At 37.8% G+C, this 27,350-nt stretch overlaps 1 protein-coding gene, 1 long non-coding RNA gene and 2 pseudogenes across 2 annotated transcripts in view; 3 read left to right on the forward strand and 1 right to left on the reverse strand.

The window, feature by feature from the left end:
- The window catches only part of LOC116306029 (uncharacterized), a 328,067-nt gene that overhangs the window by 234,336 nt on the left and 66,381 nt on the right, over positions 1 to 27,350 (forward strand). The window lies entirely within an intron of this gene.
- LOC116306028 (scavenger receptor cysteine-rich type 1 protein M130) overlaps positions 1 to 27,350 on the forward strand; it is a 42,510-nt gene that overhangs the window by 9,468 nt on the left and 5,692 nt on the right. Inside the window, exons 4-5 of the mRNA XM_089033731.1 lie at positions 26,779 to 26,809; positions 27,038 to 27,337. Of these exons, the coding sequence (XP_088889857.1) occupies positions 26,779 to 26,809; positions 27,038 to 27,337 (331 nt within the window). The remainder of the gene's footprint in view (positions 1 to 26,778; positions 26,810 to 27,037; positions 27,338 to 27,350) is intronic.
- Positions 19,396 to 21,767, forward strand: LOC148909584 (uncharacterized; annotated as a pseudogene).
- Positions 22,484 to 23,007, reverse strand: LOC148909585 (uncharacterized; annotated as a pseudogene).

Here is a 27,350-nt window from a genome sequence, read left to right on the forward strand (position 1 = left end):
CAGAAAAACATGTCTTTGATTCTGAGTGGAAATACTACAAGTACGTCTATAGAAAAAAGGCCAGTTTACAAAGGGCAGTGGGCAACGAGTGCCGTGAATCTTCATTCATGAAAAGTTCTAGTTTCCCTGCAGCAAGTCCATTCAGCGGAGCAGTTTTTCAATGAGGATAGTTTGACCTGACAAAAACTTTAAACAAGTCGCCGACTTTCACCGATAACTCCGATTCAAATCAACAGAGTCAACCCATTGCTTCATGACGCATCAAGCGTGTGTTTGATTCGTCGAGACGAAGACAGCCCTCCGTTTTGACAAACTAAGTTTATAAGACTTCATTGACCACTGATTTTGGTTGCTTATTTCGTTATTTTCTAAAGAACAGCTTCATATTTGGTTTAGAAGTTAAACGTTTTGCTATTTACTTTGTACCAGATATGTTTTTTGATTTAAATAGTGATATTTTTACATGTAGCAAGCTTTTAGCTTTTCGGAGGAGAATTTTAAAATACAGTAGTTTTGTATTTTTTTAGAGAACCCATTAAAGGTGAATAAATAAAAACAACAAAATCTCAGTATGTATGAACTAAATAAATTACAGCATGGAAAGCGCTTTGTACGGGATTTTCCCACTCGTTGGTTTTGTATCTGAAATCTCACTCTTTCGCTTCGCTCACTCGTTCGATTTCAGATACTTCGCCCACTCGTGCAAAAATCCCGTACGCGCGCGCTTTCCATGAAGTAATCTCTATTTTTGTCATAAAGTAACTGGACTATAAACTTAGTATTAAGCATTACGAATTGAATACTGAAGACGTGGGTTCGAATCCTGCCAAGGGCATTTGACATTTTTCTCTTATTCTCTCTACTTCATTGTATACACACCAAACGCATATAATTCATTACTACTATACTATGTCTATTCTTTGCGTACATATTTACGGTGTTCAACTTACCAATAGAGAAAAAATATTGCTCTGGGATCCTCACGAATACCCTACATTTCATATTCCGGCTGCGTTACCAGCGTGACTGGTCCTTGTGGTGTAGTGGTCTTCGGACTAGAAGATATAAGACTTTTCTATAACACTGACAACCTAGTAGTGAACGTGCGAACACAAACTACAAATCACCTTTCTCTTTTTGTCGTTGTGGTCTTATACGGCTTTCTGTCGTAGCTATCATTTTACTAGGGATGGTTGAAAAGTTAAAAATACTTGGAATTGCATCAGCCTTTAACCTTCTTTTTCTTTTTTCGCCTGTTAGTTGCTCCATAAGGTCGGATTCGAAGCAACCATCCCCATATTGCTCGCTACATACATAACAATTCTTCAATTCTTGGCGGCAGATTGGCTCGTCCTAGACGAGAAATCCAAGCTTTCTGAATTTGTAAATCTTTAGGAATCTTGTGATAGCTAACATCTTTTGTTTTTGTCGATTAGTTAGTGCATTCAGGCACGCAATAATTAACCATTTTGTCGAAAAAGCCACTTCAAGCTCTCATGCTTATAGAAAAACTCTATATTTTCAAACACAAGGTGGCGTTGTGATGTCACACCTGAATGTGGTAATTTATCGCGGGCTCAAAGATGGCGTCCACCACAGCGATATATACGATGTTTTGAAATAATTTTTTTAGGAACACGGGTGCTCTATCCCCTAAAAAAAAACTGTTTCTCAATTGATGTACTTTCTCTTAAAAATGGGTCATTTTGGGGGGTAAGTTGCATTTTAAACAACGGTTTGAGGGGAAATTTAAGGTAAAATATTGCCTTTTTGATAAGTTTGAAAATTAAATAATTGTCATTCATTCGCCATAACTTAACTTGTCACGAGAATCTGCATTTCACCTCTACATTGCGTTGGACGATTTTTCCGTGTGCACCTACTCGGATTTCTTCCAGATTCTACCTACTGAACCTTCGAAGGATGACCTTAAAATATATGCACAAATATATTTGGGTTTTTGACTTTGTGATATTTGTGGTGCAGTGCTGCATTTGAGGAATGTTGCCGAACTGTTATTTCTTACTGCATAGCGGCATGCTGCTTTCTCATAAAGCGTGTCCTTTTCTAGTGCTCTTTGATGTTTTCCCAGATGTAAATGAAGTTGAAATGACGATAATCGTTAATAAGTCTTAACACATCTTTCTTCGGGACATGAAAAAGAAGACCAGTTGCATAACCTCGTCTGAACAGGTTCTAAAGTACATCAATCAAAAGCATGGAATTTCCTGCAAAAGACAACTTGTGTGAAAAACAAGAAGAAGCAATTGTTTGCTCAGTTTGCTCAACAATGGTCAAGTTTTGCTAACATATTTTAAGTCGTGATTACTTATTATAAATTTGTTTGTTATACATTGATTCTTTTTAAAAAAATGGACAAAAAAGGGGAATGCCAGCTCATTAAATATTTATTTCCCATCCAGTCGTATAAAATATTGAAGTTAGTTGTATGTCAATGCGGATATTAAGAAAAATTTTGTCGCTATGACAATTTTACCTCCTCATTTGCATATCCGAGATCCCGTGAGATAGCGCATGCGTAGTGAAAGTAATCTTGCGTGTGTTTCGCTGTGAAGGAAGTCCGACAATTTTAGTAGGAGAAGAAAAAAAGTATTTTTTGCTCAAAAAAGGTTTACTTACTACAAAGTCAACGTCAAGTATTCGCTGAAATGGACGGAAACCTTCGATAAAAAGTGTTTTCTCTCACTGGATTTATGTCTGCGATGGAACAGGACGAACTAGAGAACGCACTGCGTCAAGACGAAAGTCCATCATTGATGCCGAAAAACATTAACGAGGAAGACGACAACGCAAATGTAGAAACCCGAAAGGGGAAAAACTCTACAGGGAAAACTTCCCGAAAGGGAAAAAATGTCAAAAATACTAGTAACGGTGAGAAATCACAAGCTAGTGGTGGCACGAGCAATTTGCCGCCAAATGCGCTAGCCGCCGAGGTAAAGGAGATTAAACAACAGCTAGCCACTATAACTGGCTCCCTAACTCCCTGACGACAAGTTGACCGGTCTCATATTCAGACTTCAAAAAGGCGTTTGACATGGTCAACCACGAAGTCCTACTTCAAAAACTCAACCTGTACCTTCCCAACTCACCATCACAAGTCTTAACTCGTAGGAAGAAATCAACGCTTAAAGGTTAACGATCGCACATCCTCTCTATTACCAATACATCATGGCGCTCCACAGAGCTTAATTTTGGGCCCGATTTTGTTCCTTGTATTCATTAATGACCTGCCACTTCATGTCCAAGGCTCCACTGCTGATATATACGCGGATGATGTTACGTTGTCGTTAAGTAAAAAATGGAACAATCTTACATCTCTCTCTGCAACGCTTCAAGACGATGTCGACAATATCCTTTTTTGGTGCAGTCAAAATAAAATGATAATCAACGAAACTAAAACCAAATCAATGCTGGTAACAGGAAAACGTCTACCGAAACGCCTCACCAACAATAACAATGACCTCAATATTGCCATCAATAATTGTGATGTCAAACAAGTAAACAACCATAAAGTTCTTGGTGTTACACTTGACTTTAAATTGACTTTCAAGGACCATGTTGATAATCTATGTAAGAATCTTTCAAAGAAAATTGGATGTTTTCGACACATCAGTCCCTACATAAATAAACCACAGAAGGAAACATATTACAACACGGTAATCAAACCTGCTATCATGTATTGCTCTACTATTTGGTCGTCATGTAACAGTAGCTCTATAAATAGGGTTATGAAACTTCAAAAAAGGGCGGCAAGAATTATCTTGAATGTAGGTAAATTTTATTCTTGAATGTAGATAAATTTTATTCTATTGACTTGTTCAACGAGCTAAGATGGCTGCCTTTTTACCAAGAATCTTACATCAACAGATGCGCCTTTGTGTACGATAAGATTAACGGGAACTGTACTCCTTACATCAGTAATCTCTTTGAAATGAACTCTGAAGTCCATAAAAGATCAACACGCTACTGTAAAATAAATGCCTGATGTCCAACATACAAGAAAGAAACAGAGGGAGGGCGCACCATAAGTGTCCGCTGCGCGAAAGACTGGAACAAATTAAACAAAAGTGTCAAGGAATCTTCGTCAAGAAAAGTCTTAAAAAGAACTCTATTTAAGACCGGGCTTGATAATCAGATTACGAATTTACGTTTTAATTCAATTAATTAAATTTTATTACATTATTGCATAATGAATTTTTTATATATCTTATATTTCTTATATATTTACTTATCTTTTTTTTTTTTCACTAGTCTATCAGTACCTTGCGTATCTGTTATGTGTTTTACCCTCTTGAAATAAAGTTGTTATTATTATAACCAACACAACGCCAATAATTGCCGAAATGAAGGTAGCTTATAATAATTTCAATGACCAAGATGCTGACGAAATGTCAGAGAGCGACCATGAAGACAGAGACAACAATCAGGATAGCGGGCATGACGATAGCGACGAGGACAGCCAACAACCTCCTGCAAAAATACTCAAAAAATTAAAGTCAACTCAGTTTTAGCAGGCATGGCAAAAATAGTTAATGAACCGTCAAACGATGGAGAGGATCTTGATTCCTATCCGGCGGAATTGTTGGCGGAGCTCCTAAGTAAAGGCGCTGGTGAAGAATTGTGCGAAGGGCTGATTGAAAAATACCCAAGGCCGGCAAACTGCCAACGACTAAAAGTAGTTCTGGTCAACCCCAAGATATTCAACAGCGTAAGGAAAGATGTGAAAACAGAGGATGTATTGCTGCAAAACGCACAAAAACCAACTCTTCGCACGAAATAGACATACGAAGACGAGCTCTATTCAAAGCTGATATGAAATCAGAATGCCAACTGTTATGTAGAGAGCAGAATCCTGTTGGAGATCTATTGTTTGGAACCGAACTCGGCAAATCATTGGACGACCTAACAGAAGCAAGCAAAGTTACGTCAAAAATCTCGTCCAAGCCAAATAAAAACAAAAGGCAAAACTCTAGCAATAATTAGTGTCCAACGTGGCCGATTTACAGATCAAAGAAGATCATTTCCTTTTTTAGGCCAAAACAGAGGCTATACGGGGCGACAAAGAAGTGTAAGCACAATTTACAAACAGAAAACTCAAGCCCAGTATCAGCCTCTGAAGTGAATGTTAATACTTCAAATGTTGTTAGTCAATTAGCTCAGGTAAGAAATTCGCCATTATGTTTAGCTAAATCGGATCAATTCGATTTGCAAAGTAAGAGCACACTGGTTACAAAAGAAATATTACCAGATGGCCAATTGAAATTTCATAAACGAGCGTGCGAAAGACTCACTATCCTTAATATTGTAACGGGTTACAAAATAGATTTAATGATACAACCTATGCAAACGCTTACACTGAGACTGCCAAAAATCAATAAGTGTGAAGAAAAAGCCCTTGATGGACTTATAGAGGAACTAGTGGTGATAACTAATAGAACTACCGTGGACTGCGTCGGTGTTTCTGAATAAAACAGTAGGAACTTGTAGAGAAATTGGATCACCGTAAAAAGCTTTGTGAAACTGACGTTTCGTACGTTAGTCCTTCGTCGGAGTAAGTGGGAACTGAGAGGAACTGCTTAGTAAACAAGTTATACAAAAATGTGAACATCAAATTGGCGAATTCATTTCCCCAGTGTTTTTACAAACCAAAAAGAGCGAGAAAATGCCAGATGATATTAAATCTTAAAAGTTTGAGCCAATATATTACACCTGTCCATTTTAAGATGGACACAATTCAGTCATGTATTAAACTAATGAAACAGAACTGTTTTATGGCATCGCTGCACTTAACTGATGCATATTACTTAATCTCTGTTCATCAAGATTCTCAAAAATATCTGAAATTTCAGGCTAAAGATCAATTGTATGAGTATGTCACATTGCCAAATGGCCTTTGTTCGGCACCAAGAATATTCACTAAACTTTTGAAACCAGTGTATTCTACTCTGCAAGGCAGAGGATATATTCCCAGTGGTTATTTAGATGATAGTTTCCTTTTTATCATCTAAATAACCACTGGAAATATATCCTCTGCCTCGCAGAGTAGAATACAGGGGAATCATATGATCATCGTTTGAGAAATGTAGAAGAGACATATAGCTTATTTAAAAAGCTTGGTTTCCAGATTTCGGAAGATAAATCTACAACAACCCCAACTCAAATACTCGAGCATTTGGGTTTTATTTTGAATTCAGTTAACATGACAATAAGTCTAACTGCAGAAAAAATTAACAATATTTAACAAATGAAATACATTTACTGTGTTTGCACACGCTAATGCAAACCGAGATGTGGTTGGGAGAATTCGAGAGCAAATCAGTGCAAACACGAGCCTTAGGCGAGTGTTTGCACCTGCTCGAGAATTCTCCCAACCACATCGAGGTTTGCAATAGCCTGTGCAAACACAGTAAATGTATTTTATTTGTTTTATAAAATTGTTTTCTTCAAACACCAAAATAACGAAACACGATCAAATAAAACAGAAGAATTTAGTTCAAAGTTTTAAATACAAATTCTCCTTACATACTTGTGCATTTGCAATAACCAATCAGATTGCGCGAAAGAAGCCCCTTAACCAATCAAATTGCGAGTTTTATACACGCCTCCAAGCATGAAATTCAAGTTGAAAATTTCTTATTTCAAAGCGAGAAGAAGCCAAACTTTAGCGACTTTCTCCTTTGAGAAAGAGGCTTTTACAAGCAAATCTTGATAAAAATAATAATTCCAAAGCTTAACTAATGGCTTTAGTCATTCTAGACCGAAAAGAAAAGAATATTTTGAGAGCTAGAACTCGCTAAATTCTAGCTTGATTTCCGTCGGTGTTGTCGAAAGAGTTCGTCGAAATTCTCCGAGTTCAGGCTGGCAAATCTGGTGGTTCTACTATTTCAGATGCTTCCTCAAGAAGGTCAAAGTCTTAGCTTGGAACATTAGCCATTATTTTCTAATTTTACTGGAGTTATGACTATTTGTGTACAAAGCAAAACTCAAATTTTCCCGCGTGTGTCGACACGCGTCACAACCGTGTTTGCACAGGGAAATGCAAACACGGCGCTCGGCCAATCACAGCACGCGTACTATCTGAATTATTTTATAATAGGGATTTGTGCAAAAATATTCTACTCAAAGAAGAAATCACAATACATCAGGTTGCTCAACTAATTGGCACTCTAGTATCCTGTTCAATTGGGATGGGATTTGGACCACTGTTTTATAAACAGCTTAAAATTGAGAAAATTGATGCAATAAGAGTTAATAGAGGTAATTTTCAAGCTTAAATGCAAATTTCAGAACACGCCAGAGACGATATTGAGTGGCGGTTATTTATTCCCACCTTTCAGTTTGCTACCAAAAGTTCTACAATAGATCCCGTATGGCCAACACAGGTCTGGTTTCCAAAGTTGATGCAAGTGCTAATCAAAAAACCAGTTCTCCTCCCAGAAGAAAAGGATCTACTCCAGCTATCACACAACAGGACAAAAACTCACCCTTTGTGGCCAAAACTCAAGATGATGGCATGCCTTTTATCAGGGGAAGACTCAAAAAACAGAATATTTCAGACCGGAACCTAAAAGCAATACCGAGTACATCCGGATAAGTGGAGAAGATTTGCAGCAGAAAGAAATAAAGATTCCAATAACCCATCTGTAGCAGATATAACTAATTTCCTTACGCACCTTTATGATACAGGAAGCAGCTATTCAGCCATAAATACTGCAAGATCAGCCTTGTCAGTTGCTTTCGAACTTACTGATAGTCACTTTACTATTGGAGAACACCCACTGATTAAGCGGTTTGTCAACGCAACTTACCAAACAAGACCACCACTGCCAAGATATAGGACGTTTGTCAAGTCTTAGATTTACTCAAAACATGGAGTCCTGCATCACATTTAACGTTGAGAACACTAACACTCAAGTTAGTAATGTTATGCATGCTAGTCACAGGACAAAGGTGTCAGTCTATCCACATGATGGATTTAGAACATGTATCCAAAGGCAAGTCATTGTATAAATTCTATATAAACAAACTTATAAAGCAATCAAGACCTGGGAAAGAACAACCTGTATTAGTGTAACCTGCATTTCCGGCAGATAGGAGACTGTGTGTATTTACTTATCTAGAAACTTACATAGCCAGAACGGAATCTATTCGAAATAAACAACAAAAAACTAAAGTTTTTCTTAGTTACACTAAACCTCATCACCCGGTTACCTCAAGCACTATCTCTAGATGGGTGAAGACAGTAATGGAAAAGTCAGGCATAGGTGTTAAAAATTTCAGACCACACAGTACTAGATCAGCGTCAACCTCAGCTGCATATCACAAAGGAGTGCCACTTGACATAATAATGAAAGCAGCAGGTTGGTCCTCTGAGTGTACTTTCGCAAGTTATTACAAGAGAAAAGTTCAGTCTGAAACTGGGAATGGAAATTCTGTTTTAAGTTGTGCTTTATAATAATATGTAATCGCAAGTTCAGGAACTAAGCAGGTTATTCTTGTTTTACACTTACATTGTATATTCCAAGATAGGGGATATTCATTTGGTTGATGTTTTTTTTTCAATAAAAGTTGTTTTAAAAAATAACCAGTCAAAGTGTTTCGGATACCAGTTGGTTTGAAGGGCCCATGTAGCTTCGAAGTCTCACGGGATCTCAAATATGCAAATGCAGGTTTAGAATTGAAAAATTAAACAAGCCTTACCTGTAAAGTGAAGTTGGATTGGGATTCTACCTCCTAATTGCGTGCATAGAGAGATTACGTGTCCTCCATTCTATCTTTGTTAGTTATTATTGTAACCATTTTTTTCTTTGCCCATCCCTTCTACACAATGGACATGGACCCACTTTAAAGGATGACCTTCACTACGCATGCGGTATCGCACGTGATCTCTCTATGCAAGCAATGAGGAGGTAGAATCCCAATCCATCTTCACCTTACAGGTATGGCTTGTTTAATTTTTCAATTATTTGTTACAAAAAAAGAAATAGAGATGATAAGAAAACAACTTAATAAGTTGTTTAAAAAGTCGTGCACATAACTGAAATTGCTACGAACTTAGGCATAAGACACTGTGACAGTAAATTGTCAACGACACTAGAATGTTCTGAATCAGTAAAGTGAACACACTAACAGCATAAAACTATGAATAGTATGATATCTGACACTAAGTGTGCTACTTCTGACTACACTTTGACCAACTTGTGCATAAGAAACTGTAACAGTTATGAATGACTTTAATTACACAATAAATGTTAGGTCTATGCATTTTTCCTTTTTTATACCAACACCATTAGTTACATATAATATTAAAGAACTTGTTACCGCAATTTTCAATCTTCAGTGTAATACATAGCTAGGCATCTAACTTATTTATTTACATAATTTATCCATGACAATTATCAACTAAGTTCCTTAGCAATGGAAGGGGTAAGCATAAACAGAGCTTGGCTCCAAATTAAGTGTACTCTTACAAAAAATTAAATTAAAATAACAAGAACAAAATACGAATAATGATAAACTCTAAGTGAAAAAATTGAGTGAAGATTTACCAATTATACTTAGACGATAGTAGCTAATTTAAAAGCTAAGAGTATGGCAAAAAGTAGTCCGATCTATTCGTTTATTATATCTTAAGTAATTCTAAATTAAGTGTCAGTTAAAGTGCATATGAAGTGTACCGGGTTTTGATCATTTCTTAAAGTATGACATCTGCCAATAATAAACCAAAAAAAAGTATGACATCAAATTCCAAAATTTCAGATGATTTCAATAAAAGCCTACGATTTTATAGCGATTTGAATTTTCCAAAATGGGCTTCCAAAAATGGCATTTGAATCGCGCGACCAAAATATTATGTGATTTGGGCTTGTGACGTCACTTCGGTTGCAGTCTTCGCGTCCCGTATCAAAACAAAAAGGCAGAGAACAGACCAACTCGGAGAGGAGGAAGATATTTTGTCGCTGGTGCTCCAAATAATCGAAGCCAAAAATACCACTTTTCCACCTAACGTAAAAATGCATCAGTTTCCTTCTGATCCAGCTATTCGGGAGAATTGGTAAAATTTGAGCAAAGACATCGGCATGATTTTCGGGAGCCATTAAGGAGGCTCTGGGTAGTTTTGGTCTGGCACACCTAGCCGCATTGAAACGGCTACAACTTCGTCTTGAATAACTTGATCTGCAAGTACTTTTCACACAATGTCAGGAAAGGATTAAAGGTTTCAAAAATGATAATTTAGTTTATAGCGGCCTTTTCATTATGACGGACTGATGAACATCAAAATAATCGTTTACCGGTTATTTTCTCGAAAACTAGACCGAAACTTTCAAAGCGACTTGCACCAGTCGATAGTATTCATCAAGGCACACAACATATTACAATATGAAAAAAATGTATGAGAGCGTTTTCCAAATATTTCGCGATGAATACTTTCATGGACTTTTACTAGCATTTCCAGCGTGTCAACTTTATACCCCCAAAATCGGGACTTTAATTTAGTGGATTCAAAATTTTTAGTAGCTAGAATATAGGTACGGATATAGACACTGTCCTCATTGAGTATGAATCAAATTGTGACTTTCTTTCTAACGTTATGGATTTTTCGATATGAAGCCAAATGACCCCATTTGTTGTCAAAAGGGATAGAAAATATCGATGACAGCGACATTCAAAATATCGTCGAACGATTTTTTTCTAAATGAAGGCACTCACAACTAACAGCACACAACAAAGAATAACACGGAAGTCAAGCGTGAATAATCAACGAGCAGCCGTGGGCGAAAATAGTTGTGAGCGTACTTATTTTTATTTGACTGCCTTAAAACCATATTCATATTGCAATATGTTGGGTGGCTTGATGAATACTATCGACTGGTGCAAGTCGCTTTGAAAGTTTCGGTCTAGTTTTCGAGAAAATAAGCGGTAAACGATTTTTATGATGTCATCATTACGTCATAATGAAAAGGCCGCTTTAAACTAATTTATCATTTTTGAAACCTTTAATCCTTTCCTGACAGAAGTAGACGGACAGGTCATCACACGTAGGAAAGCCTCTATGACAGTCTCTTTCGACATTCATTCAAGTAATGAAGAACCTTTGTTGGCCGGAAAGGAGACCTCTAGAAACAACCAGACAAGCTGTGATGAAGATCAAACCTCGAGGGACAAACAGGCAAGCTATTGTAACCACAAGTCTAAGATACAGAATAGCCAGCGATCGAACAGCCGCCTAAAGAAGAGAGTAATGGAACTAAAGAAAACTGTGAAAGAACTAAAGAAGGGTGAGTATGGGCGATGAATGTTGCAAATATTCGCATTCAAAGTATCTACCAATCCACACACTGCATTTAAATGCTTGATGTTTCTTATTGTACAGAAAATACCTCCCGATGAGTATGAAACTGAAGACGACAGGGAGTTCCCTTCCAGTGAGAGTGAGACAGACGACAAAGAGAAGGAGGAAGAACACCCACAACCATCATCAGGTTATTATATCTGGTCCAGCTGTGGCACTGAATCAAGGAAATAACTGCCTGTATGAGGCTCTTTTATGCGGTTGGCTCCACATGCTACCATAATTTTTGATATTAACAACATGGTACAATTCAACATGATCTTATGTTGCTTCAAGTATCAAAAAAGATGTTGAACTTATTTCTTCTGTTTCTGTTTCAGTGTTGATTCCCCAGACCCTTCAACGAACCAAAGTTTATTATGTTTTACAGCAGTCTCATGAGCATTTTTAGCCTATTTTGCTTTAACTGCAAAGAACCAAAGCCAGTTGTTACCATGAAAAGAAATGGGACAATGGTCACCGTTACACAGAGCTGCAGCAAGTGTATTTTTAAGTATGTGTGGCAGTCCCAGCCATTTGTCTTGAGCATGTGCCATGCTGTTAACATCCTGTTGAGTTTTGATGTCCTCATGGCTGGAGCCTCCATAAGCCAAATCCTGTTGGTGTTCAGGCACATGGGTCTGTGTGCATACACTGCACGTTCATTCTTCAGTTATCAGAGGAATCTTGTCTTCCCAACAATTCTGCGTTACTAAGAATCATACCAAGCTAAACTTATCAACCAGCTCGGCTATGCCTCGAGTTTGTATATCGGATACAACACGGCCACTCATACTGTATATATTACATACAAAACTTGCTTGCTGTGCTATGTGCAATCATAAAGCACTTGGGGATTGGCAGAACACTCGATAAGTGTCCAGAAGTACTCGGCTACGCGTCGTGCTTCTCCTAACACTTTTCTCATGTTCTACGAACCCCGCGTGCTTTATTACAGCACACAGCACGCGCGCGTTTTCTATTTCTTCAAATATATATATATGACAAAATTAATATAAGCTTTTAGGCTGAATTATTTATCAATTGACACGGTTTTCTTTGTTATTGACAAGGCTTTATTTTTGTTATAAATGCGAGGTCAATATGTAGTCCGTTATTAACCCGGTTCATACAGAGTTTTAGATTGATTTTTTTTCTCCCCGCAAACGGCAAACGTGACCACGTTTTCATCGTTTTCCTGTATTTTACTTTACCTTTTACAAACCTTCTCACCAAAGACAAATATTCTTTTGTTTTTCGATTACTTGGACTTTTTTGCGACTCTTTTTAAGCTATTTAGAATAACTTTTAAATGGTCAACTGACGTTTCACGTTTGCCGTGAACGTAAATCTAAAACTCTCTAATAACTATATATAGACTTCGCATTTATAATGAGCAACATTTGATAGAAAACCTTCTCAATTGATAAATAAAATACTTGATTACCTCGAACGTCGGCAATAAGCCTATACATGTATATGGCTTAATACCTCCGTTCTCGGTAAATAACTCTTACATATGGTGCACAGATGTTAACAGTGTTTTAACAGGAAAGACTATTAACACTGTAGTGAAGGCTTATTATGACACTATTGATAATCTTTTTGCTGACATTATTATTAATTTATTTTCAAAGGCTAATGAAAATGGTGGGAGCACACAGACTGAATTGGATGGAGTGTAACAACGAATTAACATAAATTACCAAAAAAGGTAAATCAGACCCAGGCCAGCGCGGTAGTTTTTTACCTTTCGAGTTTTGTTTTACACATGCAAAATCATCCGTAGTATTTTTCGTTTATTTTTTCGTATCATAAATTTATGTAGGACTTTTAACCGTCAGGTATGTAACTAGTGCATTATTTTCCTTATATTCATATTAGTTTTGTAATATTTTGTTTGTTTTTGTTTAGAAACCTCACTCGATTCACTCGATTCATTCGATCAACTTACCTTACTGTGAACTTATTCTTCTTATTGTACTTCGACTGATTCAAGTTAAATACAGAAATAGTTTCAACAACCCAGTGAGCGTTTCAACGTTATTAGTGCCTACATTTAAGTTTCTGACGATTGTTCTGCTACGAATTAACGACAAAGGATTCTCACGCCACCGCCAATGTCTGGGTGTTCATGTTTGCGAATCAGCTCGTCAATTCTGTTTATCAACGTTTAACAAGCTTATGACCACATCTTACTTCTTCAATTGAGTCTCCAAGGATTAATCATACGCTAGTATAGTGTTCAAATGCAAATAAATCATGTCTACAGCTGACGGAGATGTAGATTCCCGTTCACAAAGAGTAACAAGGTCAATGGGACGGCCGCCCGTGACCGACACCTTGGAACAGCATAATGTCGACGAACTTTATCATCTAAAGAAGTCCAAGTCAGGTCATTTAGGACATCTTAATAGAATTTACAGAGAACTGAACGACCTAATGAACGATTCGGCTAATTATTATCAAGTCGTGAACCTTTAACAGAAATTGGACACGGCTTACAATAACTGTTTGCATTCTTACGAGGACATTCTAATTAAACTACAATCTGACGCCGATGTCGAAGAAAAACTGAAATTTTCTGATGAATATGCCGCTCTTATTCGTTATAAAAAGGACTTTGACGACTCTTATCAAACCAAGATTGGACATTTTAATTCATCTTATCGCCCTAATCGGGATAACGAGCCTGAAATAGCGGCTGAAAATGTAAACAAAGCAGCAAAATCAACCGACGACTCAGACATTGACAGTCTCGTACGTAGTATCGACGAACTTGAATTGAAATACAAATGTTTACTTCGCCAAAGAGAACTACAATGCAAAGTTGCTGCAATGAAGAACGAACAATTACAACTTATGGAAGAAATAAAGCAAAAAGAAGCTGAAATTCAAAGAGAAATGTCATTACTAGAAGATCAATGTACGAAGGCAAGTATTACTACATCAAATCACAGCGAACATAATAATAGACCAACCATAACCACGTCAACTAGTCAATTGAAAACTGAATTACATTTTGCCAATCTAATGACACCATCATGCTTCAAATTATCGCCTATGAAACCTTTGACGCCTCAATCAAAAGTACAAACATCTACTCCCTATGTTAATCAACATTCACAACATGGACACTCCACTGAGTTAGAAAGTGATCAACCACTAAGTGCTGACAGTTTAGCTGGAGACAAGTCGTATAAATCTAATGTTAGTGAACCAGATGAAAGAAAGAATTTTGAACATTTACTTAAACAACAACAACAAGCTATGTCACTCATGGCATCGTCTCTAAGGATTGGATTTGAAATGCCTAGAAAGGAACTTTTGACATTTGATGGCAGCCCTACCAATTACTGGACGTTTATAAAGAACTTCGAAATAAACATCGAACGTCAATTAACAGATGCAGATTCCAAGCTTACTTATTTAATCCAACAATGTACAGGACGTGCTCGTGAAGCCATCAAGAACTGTACTAAAGAAATCCTCCACTCAAGATATGGCCAAAAACATGTGATTGCACATGCCTATGTTAATCGCCTGGTCAATGGCCCACAAATAAAGAACTCAGATGCGTCAAGCTTAACTGAGCTTGCTTCACAAATGCAAAACTGTCAATTAACTCTATCAAGTATGGGATTTGAAGCAGACATCAATAGTTCTGATAATCTTGTTAAAGTAGTTAAACGCTTACCTGTACACTTGCAAGGTAAATGGGCTGAGGTAGCAGGAGCTCTGATCAGACAAGGAACTGAACCTACATTTGAACATTTGACAAGGTTTGTTGATGAACGAGCTACTCTTGCTAATACTATGTACGGTATGATTGTTGGGTCTGTCCAGACAGTAACTCGTCACGTGTAAGGACCACCACTGTAAGAAGATCAAATTTCCCACCTCCAAAAGCCAAAGCTACAACGCTCACCACGTTTAGTGATAAAGTGCCTCAACAAGAGTCTAATCCTGTGTCTGCTCAAAGAGAGTCTACAAGCAAGTGTCCACTGTGCGCAGAGTCACACAGGCTAGCACGCTGCGAACAATTTAAGAATAAAACATCTCAGCAAAGGAAGGAGTTTACTATGCAAGCAAGACTTTGTCATAATTGTCTCGGACGTAACCATGTTGCTAATAACTGTAGAAGTGAAAATACGTGCAGATTTCCAAGCTGTGGCAAGAAACATAACACCTTCTTACATCCAGCTTCTCAAGACAACACTGACAAACATCAAGCAGCAGCTGTTCCTACATCTCATGTTGCGCAGACTAACCCCAGTCAGCCCAGTCAACCCAGTCAAGTAAGTGGGGCCGGAGCCTCAGGTAATTGTGGCTCAACTTTAGCTGCAAAAAGACATAAAGTTAGTCTGCGCACCCTTCCAGTGACTGTAAGTTCTGATGATGGTACAATAAAGATAAATACATACGCATTGCTCGATAATGGCTCGGATGTCACGCTGTGCTCAGAAAGTATTGCTAACAAACTCGGATTACATGGTAATACAACAAACTTCTCTATTACAACTGTAAATGGTCAAACACCAACTCGTCAAGGAAGAGAGGTGAGGCTGATCGTTAAAGGAACCGACTCAGATGAAGCTATCGATCTTGATAAAGTATGGACTGTGGATATTTTGTCCATTTCCAATCACAACATTCCAACAACTGACGACATCGCATCATGGCCACACCTTAGCGGAATAGAACTGCCTCATCTCGACGATAAAGAAGTGACAATCCTAATCGGTAGTGACTACCCCGAAGCACACTGGGTTCTCGAGCACAGAAGAGGTACAAAGGGTCAACCCTATGCGGTTCGCACACCGCTAGGGTGGACACTGATGGGTCCACTCGGCACAAACTAACAATAACAAGGTGACTGTTAATTTCTTACGTAAAGATGATGAACTACTGCATCAACAAGTCGAACGAATGTTCAATGCTGATTTCAACGAACCTACGGCGGATTTGACTACAACCATGTCCCTTGACGACAAGAAAGCACTCGGTATGATGGAGTCATCTGTTAAGATAGTCAATGGACACTATCAACTTGGCCTACCCTGGAAGGATCCAAATCTGAAACTACCAAACAACCGCGTGTACGCTGAAAGAAGACTTCGTACACTGAAGAAACGCCTTATTGGCGACTCACGTCTCCTAGAAAAATACAAAGAAACTATGAACACTTATATACGGGACAACCACGCAAGAGTCCTAACAGAACAAGAGTTAACTAATAAGAACAACAGTCGCACATGGTATTTACCACATCATCCTGTCACACATCCCTTGAAGCCTAACAAGGTGAGAGTTGTGTTCGACTGTGTAGCTCGTTACGAAGGTACATCACTGAACGATAATCTATTACAAGGACCAGACTTAAAAAATAGTCTTGTTGGTGTACTTACCCGCTTTCGTCAAGAACGTATTGCCTTAGCAGCAGACATTCAAGGAATGTTTCACCAAGTGAGAGTAGAACCAAATGACTGTGATTCATTACGATTCTTATGGTGGCCCGATGGCAATCTAATGAATGAACCTGTCGATCATCAAATGTTAGTACATCTTTTCGGGGCTATATCTTCCCCAAGCTGCGCGAGTTTCAGTCTCCGCAAAACAGCCCTCGACAATGAACATGACTTTGATTCTGAAGTTCTTCGTACTGTTCATAACAACTTTTACGTAGACGACTGCTTAAAGGCAGTACCATCCACCAGCGAAGCAATCGCGCTCGTGAGACAACTTAAAGATCTTTTGTCAAAGGGAGGATTCAACCTGACAAAATGGAACTGTAACAACAAAGAAGTATCGAGCACTGTACCAGAACAGGACAGAGCAACGTCTCTCTTAGATCTTGACTTCCAAGAATCCTTAATACAGTCAACACTCGGTCTACAGTGGAATGTTAAAAGTGACGCCTTCAACTTCAGAGCAGTAAAGAAAGAGAAAGCACCAACTAGAAGAGGTTTCCTCTCAACTGTGAGCGCAATGTACGATCCTTTAGGATTTGCTGTACCTATCATACTACCAGCTAAACTACTGTTACAGAATCTTTGCTCGCTGAATTACAGCTGGGACGAATGAGTTCCTGATGTTAAATTACTGGAATGGGAGAAATGGCTCAGTTATCTGCCCAAACTATCAAGTGTCACCGTACCACGCTGCTTTAAACCACCAGACCTTGACAACGTTAAAGAAGTTCAACTGCACCATTTCAGCGACGCGTCCCAAGTTGGGTACGGCGCAGTATCTTACCTACGTCTCGTCGACGTGAACGGGAAGATTCATTTATCCTTCGGGATGGGAAAGTCACGTGTCACACCAATGAAAACAATTTCTATTCCCAGACTCGAACTGTCTGCAGCTGTAGTCTCTATCAAGTTGAACAGTGTTATCAGCCAAGAACTAGAATATCACGTAGACAGTACAACATACTGGACGGATTCCACCTCGGTTCTGCAGTACCTGAGAAATCAATCAAGACGTTTCCAAACGTTCGTTGCAAACAGAGTTGCTAAGATCCAAGAAAGTTCTGACCCGTCTCAGTGGCGATACGTTTACACTAACCTCAACCCTGCTGATATTGCCTCCCGCGGTATCGCTGATTGTGACATTACTACCCTGCAGAACTGGCTAAGAGGTCCAGACTTCCTTTGGTCAGATGAGAGCACGTGGCCAGCATCACCATCTGTTATCACCGAACTGTTTCCAAAGACCCAGAAGTAAGGAAAGACGTTCGCGTCAATGTAACAACTCAGCATGAAGACAAAGTCACATCACTACTAAAGCAGTACTCGTCATGGTATCGACTACAGAAGGCAGTAGCGTGGATTCTCCGTTTCAAAGCATACATGTGTCACAAGTACCTGTCAAAGAAATTCATTACAAAACCCACATCAGGTCCATTAACAGTGCAAGAGATAAAGCAAGCAAATACAGAAATAGTCATCCATGTCCAAAAGAAGACATTTGCTGATGAATATGCAGTCCTTAAGACAGAAACCAGTCAAAGAGCTGAAAGGTCGACCATGAAGCACCGGAATAAGTCATTAAGCACTACTAGTCCCCTACGCAAGCTTAATCCGATGATACAAGAGAAAGTACTCAGAGTCGGAGGACGATTGGAAAGAGCACAACTACCGTTCGATAACAAGCATATTACCAAGCAATCATCACATAACCACACTTCTGATACACAGTTATCATGACATTGCTGGACACTGTGGTCCTACTCAAGTACTCTCAGAGCTAAGACAGAAATATTGGATAGTGAAAGGTCACTCCGCCGTAAGAAAGGTGGTTGGAAATTGTATCGACTGCAAAAGAAGAAATGCTAGACCAGGTATGCAGTTAATGGCTCCGCTACCAGCAGCCAGACTTATCCCCTCAGATCCACCATTCACACGGGTAGGAGTAGACTACTTTGGTCCACTGTCAGTAAAACAAGGACGTTCCCACGTTAAGCGTTACGGTTGTGTCTTTACGTGTTTTGCTATTAGAGCCGTGCACATCGAGATCGCTCATACGCTCGAAAGTGATTCATTCATATGTGCCTACCAACGGTTTGTAAGTAGACGAGGTGTACCAAAGGAAATCTTCAGTGATAACGGAACTAACTTTAAAGGTGCTGAAAGAGAGCTCAGAGAAGCTTTACAACGCTGGAACCAAGACAGGATTAACGATCGTCTTCGCCGAGATGAAGTACAATGGCATTTTAACCCACCTGAAGCTAGCCATCAAGGAGGAGTGTGGGAGCGTATGTTCAGATCCATCAGGAAGATTCTACAAGCGTTATTGCAACAACAGTTAGTAACAGATGAAACCTTGTTAACACTTATGGCAGAAGTTGAGCGTATCCTGAACGACAGACCATTAACCCTTGTATCTGACAGCCCACTTGATCTAGAGCCTCTAACACCGAACAAGCTGTTGTTACTGAAGAACAATGCTAGCATTCCCCTTGATGAAGTTGATGAGGACGTGTATAAGAAGATGGAGAACTGTTCAGTGTTTAGCCGACGCCTTCTGGAAAAGATGGATTAATGAGTATATACCAACACTGCAACTCAGACAGAAGTGGACATTACCTAAGCGCAACTTCGCTGTCAGGTGATCTCGTACTTATAGTTGACGACAAAGTTCATCGCGGAAACTGGCCAAAAGGTATCGTAACAGAGGTTTATCCTGACAAACATGGCATGGTGAGACAAGTACAAGTCAAAACAGCTACAACAAGTCTGCGAAGAGATGTCAGGAAATTGTGTCTATTGGAAGGACAACTGCTATGAACTATCGTAAAGAACACATCATGGACGTTACACGTTAATATTTAGCAATTCGTTGTAAAGTAGTTAGAATAAGCTACTCGCTCATTCGGGGCCGGTATGTAACAACGAATTAACATAAATTACCAAAAAAGGTAAATCAGACCCAGGCCAGCGCGGTAGTTTTTTACCTTTCGAGTTTTGTTTTACACGTGCAAAATCATCCGTAGTATTTTTCGTTTATTTTTTCGTATCATAAATTTATGTAGAACTTTTAACCGTCAGGTATGTAACTAGTGCATTATTTTCCTTATATTCATATTAGTTTTGTAATATTTTGTGTGTTTTTGTTTAGAAACCTCACTCGATTCACTCGATCAACTTACCTTACTGTGAACTTATTCTTCTTATTGTACTTCGACTGATTCAAGTTAAATACAGAAATAGTTTCAACAACCCAGTGAGCGTTTCAACGTTTTTAGTGCCCACATGGAGTAAAGCGGTGATTTAGTTTCCTGGAAAGGGTTGGTTTAACAATCAGTGTTTTCATTTCTGACCGACATAAAGGGATTGCCAAGTAGATCAGAGAGTAGCACCAAAACACACGACACTTCTATGACATATGGCATGTGGCCAAGTCAGTCACAAAGACGCTTCTGAAATGCCAGCAATGCCAGCAATGCCAGCAATGAAACAGGATGTGAGGTTATAAGACAATGGATAAAGGGCATCCGACGCCACATGTTCTGGTGTGCAACATCCATAAGGTCTGGGTTTGGTGACCCCATTGTAGCTAAGTGGAAGTCCTTCATTCGTCATGTGTCCAATATTCACACTGACCACCCTCACCCCCTGTACAAGAAGTGTAACCATGGAGAACTTGAAAAAAGATTGTGGATCAAACGGGGTTAGCTTGCTTCTGGTGGGTCTGCTTAGTATGTCTACAATAGTGGCACATCCAGGATTGTAAAAAAGGGGGTTCCAAAAATATATGCAATTGGCTTCACAAAGAGTAATTCCAATTTTCATTTCACTGCTGCTCATGATAAACTTGAAAGGATATTGACCAAGAAAGCCCTGCTTGGTTACATACGAATGCTGTCCCCAAATTCCCAGACCAGCTCATTTGAAGGTTTTCATGCTACTTTGAATCACTGGCATCCAAAGAAGATAGCGTTTTCTTGGTTAGGGACTATATGCAGGTATTTGATTCATTTCAATATCATTAAGAATATAAAGTGCATATGAAGCCCATAGTATAGAATGTACTACAGCTCAATGGATTGTTAGAAAACAAACACATCAAGATAATTAGACTATTTCTCTTATCAGACACATTATTGCAAGTCTTCATTTTAACGAGAACGTGAGTAGAGAAAGACAAGAAACAAGAAATGGGTCCAAATGTTACAGAGTCACATATCCAAAGTTTAAGTTTGGTGAGGAGGTAGTAAGAGAGATGCCTATTCCACCAACATATGGTAAGGATTTTGTTTGTTGTGGCATAAACATTGATTAAAAAGCAGCTGGATAATTTTTCTCAAGTACTCCCCGATTAGTCGGGCACTTGTGCCCAGCTAGAAGAAATAGAGACATCAATAAAGTTATTATTATTATTATCATTATCATTATCATTATCATTATCATTATCATTATCATTATCATTATCATTATCATTATCATTAGCATTAGCATTAGCATAAGCATTAGCATTAGCATTAGCATTAGCATTATCATTATCATTATCATTATTATTATAATTATAAGTACTGGATTATTCTGACCCCTAACCTAGATGAACACCTTGGATATCATGTACATTGATACAAATGTATATTGATACTACAGCAAGTAGGCTTGTACCCACATCAGCCTGTAAGTTAATGCAGTGTTTAAGTTTATAATATGTAACATTATTTTGTTCAATGGTACTTTCCTTATTTATGGGATATGTTGATGCCATGAAAGAACTCCTGTTTTCAATAACTAGTGGAGAAATGAAGATCGTGCTCTCAAAGCATAATAACAAAACCCCAAAGCCCCTTAACGCACAGTTCCCTGAGAAACTACCCAAATCAGAGGCAGTCAAGAAATTTCAAGCAAACAAGGAAAGTAACCAAACCCCTCTTTTTCCATCAGGTATGCAGTGAGATTGTATGGTATTGCTCCCCCTCTAAAAATGTTGTTAGTGCCTATTGCTAAATGTCTTACATATTGTTTGGGCTTGGCCCCTTAATTTATAAACATATTTTACATACACAAACCTGTTGGTTTTAATGTGTTCTAACATTAACTTTTTAATCTAAAATATAAAATTCCTAGGCAACATAATTAGACATCATTTTTATTGGATATATTGACCAATAGAGCAAATAAATTATTTCATATTAATAGCTGGTTTTGAAGACACACATATTGGTACACATGGAGTTTAAACAATCAGTTTTTTTCACAGTTAAAAATAAATGTTTTACAGTAGCCATCTTAAATAGAAATATAAAAATATTTTATGGTAACTATTTGAAATAGAGAATAAATATTTTACAGTAACCATTTTAAATAATAATACCACGACCTCTCTAATATTCATGCGTCATCGTAACCTAAAATGAACGAGTTTATTAGTTTGTTCCAAACATAAAGCATGTCGAATATTCTTGACAGAATTGTTGTATTGCTGTACTTGGATAATCACAAGTAATGAGTTACTCAATCACTCGGAAACTCCTGCACGACGGCGATACGTCCTTCCATCTTGGGGTTGGGTTTGGGTGTTAATATTATATAGGGGACCTAGAGTCCTATTGTATTATCACCTGCCCTTGGGCGAATCATAAAATAAATAAATAAATAATAAATCTTTGGTTCAAATCAATGGCGCTACTTGCAACAACACTGCTTTATTAGAAATTGCATGATAATCTTCATGTTCTGTTATGCATTTTATGTGTTCGATAGAGCCATCGAATGCCATTTTTCCCGATGCATGGAGAACTTCTCTGCATCAGCGATATTCCAATGCTCCAAGGTTCTAGCTTCGGCAGCGTTCACATTTACACCTCGTACATCAATAAGAAATCACAAAATATTAACTTCCAAATAATTATTTTCTTTTATTTCATATCCTTTGAAATGGTCTTACCAAGTGCTAACAGGAATGATTCCATCTTGTCGAGCTGCAAGTGTTTTTGGAGACTATCCGTCCAGGCCTAATTCTCCTACTGGGTCTTCTTCGTATTCGTCGCTGTCGCCTACGATCGGCTCATCTTGATAGGGAACGTATTGGTTGAAGACAACTCCTGTGTCTTCTTCATTCTCGCTGTTTGAAAACTGAACAGATATGGACTCGTCACTCGCGTATGAGTCGCTTTCGTCGTTAGAACTTGCCATGTTTTTCTTTTTATTTACTCGTTGCTATGCAATCAACTCACTGTAGTTTTGTTGGCGAAGAACGCTTTGCAACCAACGTGACGTCACGATTCGTGCAATCTCGGCCCAGTCTCCAGACAAAATCCGTCTAGATAAGCTATCTTTAAGCTCAAAATTCAGGCCTTAAATTTGGTTTTAGCCCCGTTTAAACTTTAAAAATGTTTAAGGAACATATTAGTTTACTGTAAACAAAAGTAAACCGGTACGCTTCACATGCCCTTTAAGACAAGAATATCAGTAGTAGATCTAGGATTTTTGTTAATCATAGTTATTAGTTGTTCATTAAAGTTCATAGTTTTTGAATGTTCTTCGAAGTAGAATGGATACAGACTAGTTAAATTAGAAACAGCAAAGTTTTTTTGGAGAGGATATCACGTGGTGAGCAGCACTTAGGACAGATGAACTTCCATGGTCACGTTTTACCAGCAATTTGCAGTAAGCATATTTCGACATCCCAGTGAAGACTTAGGATGTATCTTTTAACACGGAGTTTTAGGCTTTCTATCCTGCATATATTTCTAGCTTGTTGCGAGGCCCATCTTCGCTAGCATACCCTACATTAACTATACGAGTAATTGAAGTCAAGAAGTCATCTTCCAACTTTTAAGTTAAAGAAGATAACTGGAGAATTAAATTTTATTTAATTAATTTGATGGATTAATTCCATTCATTACTTAATTTAATTAAATAACTTAAATTGGCTTTTGAGGAAACCGCATCCTGACTTCTCCTAGTGATATCTTGTGGTTTGGGAAAGATACTAAGAAAACATTGATTTCTGATCTGCAACTCTTAAAAGATACCTGTGTGTTATCAGTTTGAATACTTTTCTCAAGCTTAATGAGGCTCTGGGTAGTTTTGATCTGGCACACCTAGCCGCATTGAAACGGTTACAACTCCTTCTTGAATAACTTGATCTGCAAGCGCTTTCCACACAATGTCTGGAAAGGATTAAAGGTTTCAAAAATGATAAATTAGTTTAAAGCGGCCTTTTCATTATGACGTAGTGATGACATCATAGAAATCGTTTACCGCTTATTTTCTCGAAAACTGGACCACAACTAACAGCACACGACAAGGAATAACACGGAAGTCAAGCGTGAACAATCAACAAGCAGCCGAGACCGAAAACAGTTGTGAGCGTACTTATTTTTATTTGACTGCCTTAAAACCTTTCAATGCATATGAAATTAAAGGAGAATATTTGTAAAAGACACATCTTTTAGTGACGATTTTTTGGATGCCGCTTTCATCAATATTTTCCATCGCTTTTGACAACAAATGGGGTCATTAATTAGCTTCATATCAAAAAATCCATAACGTTAGAAATAAAGTCACAATTTGATTCATACTCAATAAGGACAGTGTCTATATCCGTATCTATATTCTAGCTACTAAAAATATTGAATCCACTAAATTAAAGTCCCGATTTTGAGGGTATAAAGTTGACACGCTGGAAATAATAATAAAAGTGCATGAAAATATTCATCGCGTAATGTTTTGAAAACGCTCTCATACATTTTTTTCATATTGTTATATGTTGGGTGCCTCGATGAATACTATCAACTGGTGCAAGTCGCTTTGAAAGTTTCGGTCTAGTTTTCGAGAAATAAGCAAGTTTTCAAAAAATGAAAAATGAATTCAAAAACTACAAAGATAATTTAATTTGCTAAAACCTTAAATGGCCATAAGGTGTGGGATTCTGCTCTCTGTATCTGTCAATTTTTTCAACTATTTAAACGAAAACTCTAAAATTGAAAAAAATGGAAATCAAAGTTTAATTTTAATTAATAAAACAATCGAAAATTGGGGCCAAATTTAATAAATCGATAATTCAATTTTATCAAAAAGACAAATGGCCATAAGGTACACGCATTCTTAATGTTTAATTTAGAAGTTAATTGAATGTCTGGAAATAAGAAAAGAGTTTTGATTTTCCATCATTGTTTGTATGAAATATAAAATGAAATCCAAGTGTTATGACAAAAATAAATTCCTTTATTACATATATAACTAGATTTCTATACATTAAATCTCTATTATAAAAATCTCTATGCTTTATATTTCACTGGTGAAAAATGCAGTACGACCAATCAGCATCGCATACAGCTTTTCACAGCGTAAAAAATATAACCAATCAAAACATAGAATTGACCAAACCAACCAATCATAAAACAGGCAATTGTGTCATTTGAATGGCTTCCCGCCAAAGCAAATATGCGTTTTCTGTAGTTTTGTTGATGTGAACAAAATGGCGAGTCGTTTTGTGCCACTACCGAGATGTGCGGGTAGATGAGTTTATTCAAAACCAAGCAAACATAGAAACAAAACATAGAATTGACCAAGCCAACCAATCATAAAACGAGCAATTGTGTCATTTGAATGGCTTCCCGCCAAAGCAAATTTGCGTTTTCTGTAGTTTTGTTGATGTGAACAAAATGGCGAGTCGTTTTGTGCCACTAGATGTGCCGGTAGATGAGTTTATTCAAAACCAAGAAAACAAAAACACACTAAGCAAGACGCGGAGAGACCTGGTTTGATTGACTGAATATCTCGAGACCAAAAATGTGCAGCATAACCTGGAAGAACTCCAGCCAAGAGATTTATACGAGCTGCTTTCTGCTTTTCTCATTGAAGTAAGGAAGGGGGTACGAGCCAACGACTTTAAGGTCGTTTATATCGAGCTTTGACCGTTACTTGCGAAAGAAAGACTATCCAACAACGATAACAGAAGGGCAAGAATTCAGATGGACAAAGGAATTAATACTATGAATCAAAGTTCAACTTTTCATGAAGAAACGACAACCAAGCGCCACCGTCGTTATTGCATCTTGGAGTCGCTGGACAGCGACTAATTGAAACAATCAAATTACATTTTTAAAATTCATATTGACTATTTGTATATCCATTTTCCATTTATAAACTGATGTGCAGAGTTTTTCCATTTTGTATATTTGACATTGCATCTACTTAACTTATAAACTTAAAACTTTTGAAAGTTTCGACAAAAATTGTCCTTTTTACTCACTTAAAATAAACGTGTTTGCATGTGAATTCTAGCCAAAGAAAGTGCTTTGCACGGGGTTATATTCACGAGTTGTTTGTGTAAAACCCTCACTCGCTTGAAGACTCGCTCGTTCGTGTTTTACACAAACAACTCGTGAATATAACCCCGTACGCCGCACTTTCTATGAAGTAATCTTTATTTCCTTATCGTACCTCAGCAGTCATAGTAGGAATATATCTTTCCAATATGGCCCACTTTCACTCCGACAAATACCAGTATCTTAAATACTCTAGACAAACAACTACAGACAACTATTGAAAAAGAGACAAAGATTAGCCATGCTTCTTTTTGTTGTTGTTGTTGTTGTTGTTGTTGTTGTTGTTGTTGTTGGCCAAAAAAAAAAAAAAACTCAAAATACCCCGTTACAACTGTTTTAATCCTCTTTAATTAAAATTAACCTTTTTTCAAATTTTATTAAATTTCAAGTTTGTTTTTTTTTTAAACAGTAGAAAATCTACATTATTTGACTGGAATATGCAACCACGATACCAAAGGTTATTGAAAATTATTGAAAATTTAGATGGACTTCACTTTGTTCTATAATTTTAGATCTAAGATAAAACGTTTGGTAGTACCATGTGGGATGTTCAGGGTCAGAGCCCTCACTTAGAAGCTGTCATCACAATGGATGGGGAAGTGTTCCCTCTGGCTGCAATCACTACAATGATGCTGGTGTCGTGTGCACAGGATACCAAGGTAAAAACAATTGAATTTCATTTGACTTTATTTTATTTTACTTAAAAATTTCGGAAACAATATATTCTTTTATTGTTTTACTGTGTAAAGGTTAATCACTTTTTAAGTCAAAAAAAGAAGGAAAAAGCACATACCCTTGGATAAACTTTTTCAGTGTTGCACTGTCTTAAAAAAGAAAAATATGTACGTATCTTAGAAATGCATTGTCTCGCGTATTTTGTTTTCCAGTTCGTTTAGAGGGCGGTCCCAGCTCCAAAGAAGGCCGTATTACTATCAAATTTAAGGATACATGGGGCTCAATCTGTAATAATGGCTTTGACAACCGAGAAGCAAATGTGGTCTGTAGAATGCTTGGTTATTTACGTGCTGCAGCAACAAGAAGCTACTCAAAATCGTCGTCGCAGACTGCATGGTTGAAAGACCTTTCATGCCAGGGAACTGAAAACACAATAGAAAATTGCACCCATTCTGATTTTGAGAGTCAGACGTGCCCAAACAACCAGGTTGCTGGAGTTCTTTGTGCAAATGGTAAATATACGCA

The sequence above is a fragment of the Actinia tenebrosa genome, unplaced genomic scaffold (genome assembly GCF_029948245.1).
Source record: "Actinia tenebrosa isolate PJP-AT-01 unplaced genomic scaffold, QUT_ActTen_1.0 PGA_scaffold2__45_contigs__length_23673736, whole genome shotgun sequence".
NCBI lineage: Eukaryota > Metazoa > Cnidaria > Anthozoa > Actiniaria > Actiniidae > Actinia > Actinia tenebrosa.